The following is a 10,471-nucleotide window of genomic DNA, read 5'->3' on the forward strand; positions in this document are numbered from 1 at the left end:
CAGGGCCTCAGCAAGAACAGACCTTTCCAGGAAGAGCTGATGTGAAATTTGTGTGAAAATACTCACTGTTAAAAGTGAAACACCTTCAGCTCAGAAAAAGCTTCAGTAGGGCCTCCAAGGGGTACTTTTTGCATGGCTCTGGGGCTTGGGTTTGGGGCTCTTCAGTGCCTTTTAGTAGTCAAGCCAAAGCCTGATGCTCCCCTATATGGCTGAGCTTGTGGGTGAGCTAAATAATTACCCCATTTTCTTTACTGAGCTCTAAATTCTGGAGCTTCTTTTTGCAAAACAAGGGAACTTTTCTTGCAAAGTAGTTGCCTAAATATGCAGTTTGCCCCATTATAAAATTGTGTTGGGCTGTATAGATGGATTAGATAAGAAAATGCTGACCCACTTCTCTGAAGTTGCAGCCTCTGGTAAGGCTGCAGGATGCAAAACAAAAACGACTTGCTTGGGATGTTTTCCTCCAGTTAAAGGAAAAGAAGGGAGTGGCCTGCTTTTCTTTATCTGCCATACATTTCTGCTTTATTTGCTGCCTTTTTTTGTTGTTGTTTTTGCAGTGTCATCTAATGTTTGTGTTACCCTCATGAGAAGCAGTGACATAGCAACACCTGGCCTGTGGTGCTGTGCCTGTATTGGGTGCCCCATCACAGGCTGGGCTGCTCTGAGCTCTCTAACTCAGACTTCCTCCTCTCTTCTCACCATTTTACACTCATTAATATTGTCATTGTCAAATTATTTTTGTTGCTACAGTTTGCCAGGAGATGGGAGAGTGGTTGCCCATTCACTTAAATTGCTATGATTCAATATGAAATAATTGAGTTAAACGATTTAGATAAATGGAGGCAATTTGGGGAATGTGTGTGTATGTAACTGAGTCTGGGATTTTGCAACTGGTAAATTTGGCTTTGGGACTCATAAAATTTCTCAGTGCCTGCCTGATGTCTTAAAGCACTGCTCCAGTATATACTTAAATCTGCCAGTTCTAGTTTTTTTAAAAATTCACAAGATCTTTGCATCTTGCACTTTATCAGACCAAATATTTTCTTATTCTCTGCAATCAGCATTAAAACATTAAGGCAGCACAGTCACAGCATCATTTGCTGGGGCAGAAGATGCAGGATTGTGTCCCTGTGAGTCCATTCCAGCTGCCAGTGTTGGTAACAGCAGGACTGTGCTGTGACAGGGAAATTGGGCTCTAATTGCACAGCACGTGTTGGTATCAGGAGGAAAGGCTAAAGGTGAATGAAGATCTGTTTTGTTATCCATTATTTAATAATTCAGCCCACTGAATGCTGTAATATGTCTGCTGTGCTTGGGTTTGTGTTGTTTTTTAAAACTTTGAATTGGCTGGAACAGCAGTAAGAGTTTGAGAACTGATCAGGGAAAGAACAAGCAACAGCAGAAAGTTACAAAGAGTGAAGGGTTGTGATGTGGTCTGATCTTCTGAAGACTTAGTTTTTCTCAAAGATACTTGGAAAAAAGAATATAGGTTACTTCAGATATTCAGAAATAAATTTTTTGTTGGTCTTTGATCTTTAGAATTTTAATAATGCATCAGAAGAACATATGGATATACTGAATTCTTTATATTAGGTAAAATGAGTTGTGCAAGAAAAAGTGTTTAAGTCCTGTTAAACCTTTGAGAGAGACAATCTTGAAGTGTTTCATTATAATTTTGGTGAAATCAGATTTCAAATACCAACATCCATTTTCTGGACTTTTTTCCATGTATCATCTTTTACAAGAAAAGAAAACAATAGATTTTCAAAAGGGAACTTGTATGTCGCAGGTAGTGTGAGGTTCACTAAACACAAGAGTACTGATGGTTTAAGTAGGTTGAAAATAAGTAGGTTATAGCACTGTATGGTACAGAAAGTTGTTCTTTTCCTCCTGAGAAGCTGGGAGGATGTCACCCATGATGCCCATTAGTGAGGAACACCCAAATGTGCTGTTTTTCTGTTGCAGGTAAACTGTCAGACATCAAGTCCACGTGGTCCTCTGGCCCAATCTCTCACACCCAAGCCTCTCTGTCCCACGAACTCTGGAAGGTACCCAGAAACACTACAGCTCCGACCAGACCTCCTCCAGGCCTAACCAACACCAAGCCATCCTCCACGTGGGGTGCCAGTCCCCTGGGCTGGACCAGCTCTTACTCCTCTGGTACTCACAGCTCTCTTCTGCTTTCTTTTCAGCACTGTTTGCTTCTACTCTGCCTGTGAGGCTCCAGAAACCAGAGCTTTAACACAGCTGGAGTGGTTCTGTGCTGGGGGTGCATCCCCTTTAGTATGTTTTAATTTCACTTTGAATAGGTTGTAAATGAAGCATCTTTCAGCTGGTCATGGTAGTGATTTTACATAGAAATTGCCCAATTTCTTTAACTCCCAACTAGGATTTTTTTCCCCAGTTCCTTAATTTCTAAAAATGTCTTTCAAACATGTGTCCTGTTCTGTGGTGTGATCTAAGACTCCGAAAGGAGCTAATGGAATTTAATATGGAACACGTGGAGGTGAAGCATTTAGGACATGATGGCATTTGTAGGGCCCTCAGGGAATGCCTGAATTTTTTCATGCAGGTCCCTTTTTTCATTTGTCTTTGTTTGCTTTAATACAAATATGAGAAGCCATGGATCTGGCTACATATATATATATATATTTAGATATCTCTATTGATATAAATATATATGTGCAGATATTAGTCCTTTTTTACAAAGATGTTTTAATAATCTGCTTACACTAAGTTGAGAATTAAATGTTCTCCCCTCTTCCTGCCATTTATTTTGAATGTTTCTTCACCAAACCCCCACCTGGAAGGGCAGATAAAGCTGCTCCCAGGATTCTCTCTGGAGCACTCACAGGATGCACTCTGATTCTCAAATGCCACTCATAAATATCAAGCTTATACAGCTTCTTACCACCAGGCTGAGGTTGTTAGGGCAGGTTTTGTTGGTTATGTCCTTGTATCTTGAATCAGGACACTGCCAGTGCAGAAATACCTGTTTTGAATAAGTCATACACATTAATCTGTCATTGACAAGAGAGCAGAGTGCTGCAGTGCTATAAAAATCTTTATTAGCAGGCAGCAATCTGAGCTTGGACATCAGAACTGCTTTTAAAATGTGTCTTCCAGATTAATTCTGATGCATCCTGAGGATCCAGTTTGTTGCAGTGCCATACCTGCATCTCTTGGTTCCCTAATAGTTACCGTGGGAGTATGAAAAATGCCACAGATCTTTGAAATGTAACAAGAGCAGCTTTTCATTCAGCAGCCTTCCCTTCCAAGGGAGGCAGTAAATCAAGATGTGAGGAAGCTGCTGTAGGATTTGTTTTCAGCAGCACTGAGGCTTGTTAGTGTGTTGTGATTCCAGATACATTTGCCTGTAAGGCAGTCTCCAGAGACTGATCAAATGTTTTGCTGTGGAATTTGTGTTGCAGGTTCTGCATGGAGTACTGACAGCTCAGGGAGAACAAGCAGCTGGCTGGTTCTTCGGAACCTCACCCCCCAGGTAACTGCAGTTGTACAAAACTGGGCAGGAAAACACTCTTGAATTCAAGAGATGATGAGAACAACATTCAGCAGCCTCAGCTATTTGTTTCATTTGAAAGAAGAATAAGTATCCTGCATTATCACAAGTACCTGTCTTCTACAGGGAATTTGTTAAGTTTTCAAAGTGCTGTCAAATCAAGTATGAACTTTCAAGCCTGTAATTAGTCATTGAATGGGCACCATTTCTTTGTGTGTAAGTTTGGAGGTGAATGATGTGGTAAAGCACAGACAGAGATGTAAAATCTGATTTTCCTATGGGTTTTTTGGGTTCTTCTCTTATGTCTGTCATGTCCTCTACTTGTCCTCTACGGTGTCATTCCAAAGGAGGAGCATAAGCCACAAAGCCATGGATGCAGACATCCAAATTAATCTTGGGGAAAATTTAATTACATTCATGAAGTGTGTTTTCCCTTTGACTTATTTCTGGATTTCTATTGATTTCTAATAATAAATATAATTTGTATAACCTAAATGGATAAAATTTGTGCTCTGGACTATAGGGAATTCTTAAAAAGACAGGATATCTCCCTCAATGAAGACAGCAATAAGTGTGTCATTCAGTACTTCATTTTTCCTTTCACTTGTACTCACTCTTTAGCTTTTAAGCAGTTGTTAATGAAGCATTTAAGGGAAGGTGACAACAGCACAGGTAACCTTTGCTGCCCTTGCCTCCTCCCAGATCGATGGCTCCACACTGCGGACCCTGTGTTTGCAGCACGGCCCTCTCATCACATTCCACTTGAACCTGACCCAAGGGAATGCTGTGGTCCGATACAGTTCCAAGGAGGAAGCAGCCAAGGCCCAGAAGTCTCTGCACATGTATGTTCCTGCTCCCTTTTCTTTTGTTACAAAGCCAGTTCTAGCGCAGAAAATATTTTCTTATGCATAACTGATCAACAGTTACTTTAATCTTGATTTTCAAGATTACCTAATGAGAGAGGAAAAAGTTAACTGGGGGTAGATATTGAACAAGAGGGCATTAGAAAACTTTACTCAGCAGAAATAATATCCTCAGTTAAGACTTGTCACCTGTAAGGCCACAAAGAAGTTGTAGGACTTGATAAGGATTCCAAAGGAAGTTCAGGGAGAGCACAGGACAAGGTTTTAGCTTTAGAGAGAAACATAGAGAGTAAAGCAATGCTAAATAAGGAATATGTTCAGGGTGGTCACCTTTTTTTTCAAAAGGAGTTATGAGAGAAGTGTATGACAACAAAATCTGCTTCTTAGGAGCTTTAAAATCAGTGGGACTAATTGGCATAAGGGCATAAGTGGTAAAATCAGTGCCATTGGGCAGGATGAAGAATACAGAGAGTGATGCTTCAAGAGAATTACTTGGGTATTTAGAGTTGGAAAGCAATTCCCTTTATCAACAGGTTGTAGCATGAGCATAATGAAAGTACTGAGGCGGTGGGAGCATCATTTGGCTGGAGAGCTTCTGTCCTTATTCCTGAAGAGAACTGAGGCTCCAGGACATGTCAGTTAGAGCAGGTGGTCTCCACATGTGTGGATTTGGATGTTTGTGGATGTAGAAAGGTGGATAGAAAACAGGATAGAGCAGGCTTGGTTGAAGAGACAGGGATTGCTCGAAGTGAGTGGATGTGGTGGGAATTTTCACCTTGATTGCAGCTTGGGGGAAGGTGGATCTCTGTCACAGAATTGCTTAAGTTGGGAAGGATGCTGAAGCTCATCCAGTGCCACCCCTGCCATGGGCAGGACACCTTTCACTGTCCCAGGCTGCTCCAAACCCCGTCCAGCCTGTCCTTGGACACTTCCAGGGATCCAGGGGCAGCCACAGCTGCTCTGGGCACCTGTGCCACCCTCCCAGGAAAGAATATTTTATCTAACCCTGCTCTGTGTCAGGCTGAAGCCATTCCCCTTGTCCATAGTCTCTCTCCACATTCTCTGGAAGCTCCTTCAGGCACTGGAATGCTGCGGTTGGGTCAGGCTGGCCAATCCCAATTCCTTCAGCCTTCCCCACCAGAGCAGCCACCAAAACCCCCACTTTACACCCCACACCTGACACGTTGCTCATGCCCTCAGGTGCGTGCTGGGCAACACCACCATCCTGGCGGAGTTTGCTGGTGAGGAAGAAGTGAACCGTTTCCTGGCGCAGGGGCAGGCGCTGCCGCCCACCTCCAGCTGGCAGTCCAACACTGGATCCACCCCGAGCCGCCTGGGCTCCTCGGGCAGCTCCCACGGGCTGGTGCGCCCCGACGCCGGCCACTGGAACCCCCCGTGCCTGGGGGGCAAGGGCAGCAGCGACCTGCTGTGGGGAGGGGTGCCCCAATACTCCAGCAGCCTTTGGGGACCCCCCAGCACCGACGACGGCAGAGTCATCGGGAGCCCCACGCCCCTCAACACCCTCCTGCCGGGGGATCTGCTCAGCGGGGAGTCCATCTAGGAGACACAACGGAAGTAACAATCATCAGCACTAAAGGATAACGAAAAAAAATTTAAAAAAAAAATAAAATTATAAAAAATTAAAAAAAAAAAAAAATGGTAACCCTTTCCAGTCCCGGGCTTGATGAAGAATCCAGCTTTAACCCATGAGACTGGCAGCCCTCCTTAGTACCTCTGTCCAATATTGAATCGGAAACTGCAGAAGTCCTTGTGAACTGTTCCTGAAACAGTATGGGCTCCTTTGGTCAGTGTCACATGCTAATGACAGGTTTTACTTTTTTCATGGCTTTTTTTTTTTGTTTGTTTGTTTTGTGTCGTCTTTTTATGTTTGTATTGTGATTTTTCAAAACCAAGTATAAAAGCTGCTTAGAAATAGGTCTATCATGAAGGGCACTTTTCAGAATTTGGGCTGGAAAGGGTTATTTTATCAACTGTGGGGGGTGGGAAGGGGAAATGAAAGCCTATTTAAATGAGCCTGTGACTATTATGCACATTACAGAGGCGGACCCAATAATCAGAAAGGGTGAAGTGTGATATTTTACCATTGGTACAGAAAAGTGACGATTCCGAGTGGCAACTCTGGACTGTACAGGTTGAGAGGGGGGGAGGGAGGGCAGGGTTGGGGTATCTCTGTGTCCACTACTCCCATGGATCTGCCTATGCACATTACCCTTGTTTCATTACTTTTTCATGTCATTTTTTTAATCCCAAAAAATATAAAAAGTAAAAAAAAAAAAAAAATCAACAAAGAAAGAAAAAAAAATACTTAAAAAAAAAAAAGCAACAAACCATATCAACATGCAAATACTTGAATCCAGCAGGCCAATAACAAAATGTGAACACTTTCTAAGTTGAATTATTACACTTCCAGGTCAGCATCAGTACACAAAAAACAGGCTCTAAGAATTTTGTCTTTTAGAAGTTCAGACTCTATGTTTATGTTGGGACAGATGTGAGTGTGAGTGTGTGTGTGTGTGTGTGTGTGTGTGCGTGCGTGTGCCCACGTGTGGTTTAATTCAATGTGTGAAGTTTTTTCCTTTGGTTCAGTATATGCTTTTTATTTGCTCATTGGTCAAATGTTTAATTGTTATTAGCTTCTAACTTTGCACTGAGTGTCCGCAGCCCTTCTTGTAGCTAATCCTGTAATGGTAAAAACACACAAAAAACAAAAAAACTTAAAAAAAAAAAAAAAGGAAAAAAAAAAAAGGAAAGGAACTGATAGAAGGGGCCGGCGACAATTCATGTGTAAATGTTTACTCAAGGACTCTTATTGCATTTTAAAAATTACAGTGTGTATCTCTGGAGAATAATATGTATATCTACCTTTAGCGGCTTTTTATTGTGGACTAATGCAAGAAAATTATTACCGGAGTATTGCACCATTTTTCCATTCGGAATATAAAGTTTAAAAAAAAAATACTCTTGTTGAACTGTGGCCATAGATAATTGTAAAGAGTTGATAGTTCCCTTGCAAGCAGGAACAGAAACAAGCACTTGGACATAAGTTTTGACTGCTTTTGGAGGAGCCAGGAGTTTTGGCTCCCACCTGTTTACAGACCTTTTTTTCTCCTTCAAACTTTAAAATAAAAAAAGGAATTAAAAAAAAAAAAAAAAAAGAGAAAAAACAAAACAAAAAAAAGACTTCCATCGTAAAGAAAACTATTTTCAGAATGAAGATATGCTACTTCAGAGCTCTGGGATTGAACAGTGTTGTTGTATTATCCTTTTCTTTGGCCATTGCTGTGTACTATTTTTGTTGTTGTTTTCCTCCTCTTCGTCAAAGTGGCGAAAACTTTGTGATCACTATCTTGCACATGGTGGAAGATGTCTCAGGAAAGCCGGGTTTCCCGAGGAGCAACTCCACACCATTTCATGTATTTTTAAAACCCAACTCCTAGCACTGAAGATATTATTAAAAAACAAAATAAAAATAAAAAAAAAGACAGTAAGAAAGAAGAAAATACCTAATCTAATGTGTAGCAGTTACATATTTACCAAATAATGGACTCAAAAGAAATAGATGTTTGAAGAGTGCTTTATATATTAAAAAATCGCTTTATGTTTAAAAAAAGATCAATGTTTTTGATTGTTTTGAAAGGAAGAAAGACAATGGAATAACATACACTTCAAGTATGTTTTAAAAATTATATGAACATTGTGCTCCCTGCCTGCTTGGATCAGGAAACTTGTGCATTACATTTTTTTTTTTTTTTGGAAGATTAGCTTTTTAATGGTTTTATCAGATTTAAAGGGTCCTGCAAGATTGCAAATTAACAAAAGCTGGTTTTATAGAGGATCATGAACTATGCACAAACTGGGTTCAAGACTTGTTTTTTTTTTTTTTTCCTCAAGTTTTAGTAGTGTATTTAGCTGAATAACCTTTCCTCAGAGTAATTGCATCTCATTGCCATTACACGCCTCCTACATATATATTTTATATATACATATATATACACACACACACTTATATAAAATATGTATGTGTGTATGTGCGTGTTTACATACAATTTTCCATGCTGAAGTTTAGCATTGAGTTGTAGAAAAACTCCTGATATTTTCAAATTGGGAATGAAAATTTCTGTTGGAGGGATTGGGGGTGGGGGGATGGGTGGGTTTTGTTTTTAGGGGCTTTTTTTTTTTTTTTGCCTTTCCTTTTGAATTAAAGATGTCTGTAACTCTGAGATTAAAAAGAAAACCAACAATTGTGGCTTTTAATGTTAATTCTCCTCATAGAATGTGATTGTTAAAAGAACATGCACCGAAAGTTGCTTTCAAGAGTACGAAGATTCTTTGAAACTTAATAAATTGCAGTTTTTTCTTGGCTGTTGAAATAATGTGTATTTTTCTTTTATGCAGGGGATACTAAATATATATATATATATTGTTAAATCTGTGAAGCTATTTCATGGAAGGAGTTAAGTTTTGAATGAGAATGCCGTGTACAGACAGGCAAACCCCTCCTGTCGTGGTCACCCCTCTGCTCTCTGCTGGTGACACTCATGAGCTTTTCCATCAATGCTTTGCACATCTCATCCAGGAGCAGCAGAACCCATTTTTGCCTTCAGATTCTGCTTTTTCTCATTTATCCATGTCTTCAGTAACTCAGGAGTTGCCTTTGGTACCACCTTCAGCCAAGCTGGGGGCTCCCCCAGCTCCACCCCAGTTTCTGGCCCTGGATGTTTCTATAAAATGCCAGTTCACTGATCTTTTTGAGGTCAAAAATAGCCCCTAAAAAGGGGATAAACAGCAACATGTTTCCATGTTTGGCCTAGCAGGGTTTGAGTTTAGGAAGATGTTCACCACTAGAAGGTTATTTTACCCCAGAGATGCCAACTGGGGCACAGGAGGTGCAGGGCTGGGGGTCTGTGGAGAGATCCCAGCCTTGCTGCATTCCCTGGGTTTTCCTGCCTCCCCCAGACCAGGCCCTGAGCCCTCGCTGGCACTGGGACCGCTGGTGCTGGGGGTGATGCTCAGCAGGGCTGGCCCCAGTGTGAGTTTGTCCAGAGGAGCTCATTCATCCATTTGGGAAGGAGAATCTGGCATGAACAGCGGGGATACTGAGAGTTACTCCAGCCCTGGAGCACCACCCACGCTGTTACTGGCATTGTCCATGAGCCAGAATTCCATAGGAAAGAGCAGAGGCCAGTTGGGTCTGAGTTGTGCTGGCTGATGTAATACAGCTAAAATACTCAAATCCAGCTTTGGGAGTAACTTCAGGAATGGAAAGAGCAAAAACTCCCAGTCTGGAGCCTTCTCTGCCAATATGATTGAGCTGGCCCCAAAATCACACAGCTTTTTTTACTGGAAGCTGCTTCCCCTCCCACCTCTTTTTTTTTTTTTTTTTTTTTTTTTTCTCTCTCTCTTCCAGGTGTTTGTAATGAAACTTAAAAGGGAGTTGCCTTTTCCTTCTCTTGGTTCTTTCTGGGATTTGTGTTTTGTTGGGCATGTTGTCCTTGGCAAGGAGGGCTTTCAGTTTTGGTGTCCCTGGGCTTTGCTGCCAAGACACTGAGGTCCCTTATGGAGTCAGATGTTTTATTCTTCCATGACATTGGCAGCAACAACATTTGTCAACCAGATGCACTCTTAAAATACAGAAACCCCCTCCTGATACATTAAAGGAAATTTCAGCTTCTGGCCAAAATCGATCTTGCAGTGTTTGTGTAGCTCTTTATTTTTTTCAGTGTCATTCTTCTGCTCCAATGCTATCCAGTATTTCTTAAATTGTAAAGAAAGCTCCTGATGATCAGGATTCACCCTCTGGCTGCAGAATCTTTACAAGAAAACATTTTTAACACTTTGTGTTTTTCTGTATATTGTGTCTGCTGTGCTCTCCATGGCACCTTCACCGCATGGCTCCCTGTCTTTAGGCCAAGAGAATTTCTCTTTCCTAAGCGGTCTGAAACTGTCACATTTCTTAGTTCTTTGTCTAGTTCGTGGGTGGCACTGGCAGAGCAGATGTTTTGCTATTCTCCAAGAAATATATTACTGTTCTTGCTAATTCAATATATGATTGTGTATGTGAAGGAGC

The 10,471-nt window shown here is 41.3% G+C and overlaps 1 protein-coding gene across 12 annotated transcripts in view; it reads left to right on the forward strand.

The window, feature by feature from the left end:
* TNRC6C (trinucleotide repeat containing adaptor 6C) overlaps positions 1-8,766 on the forward strand; it is a 99,841-nt gene extending 91,075 nt beyond the window's left edge. For all 12 annotated transcript variants that reach the window (XM_021535803.3, XM_021535800.3, XM_021535805.3 and 9 more), the window contains 4 exons: positions 1,966-2,160; positions 3,432-3,502; positions 4,223-4,362; positions 5,584-8,766. In XM_021535803.3, coding sequence (XP_021391478.2) covers positions 1,966-2,160; positions 3,432-3,502; positions 4,223-4,362; positions 5,584-5,944 — 767 coding nt within the window. In that variant the 3' untranslated portion in view covers positions 5,945-8,766. The remainder of the gene's footprint in view (positions 1-1,965; positions 2,161-3,431; positions 3,503-4,222; positions 4,363-5,583) is intronic.
* The last annotated feature ends 1,705 nt before the right edge of the window (positions 8,767-10,471 follow it).

This window comes from Lonchura striata, chromosome 19 (genome assembly GCF_046129695.1).
Source record: "Lonchura striata isolate bLonStr1 chromosome 19, bLonStr1.mat, whole genome shotgun sequence".
NCBI lineage: Eukaryota > Metazoa > Chordata > Aves > Passeriformes > Estrildidae > Lonchura > Lonchura striata.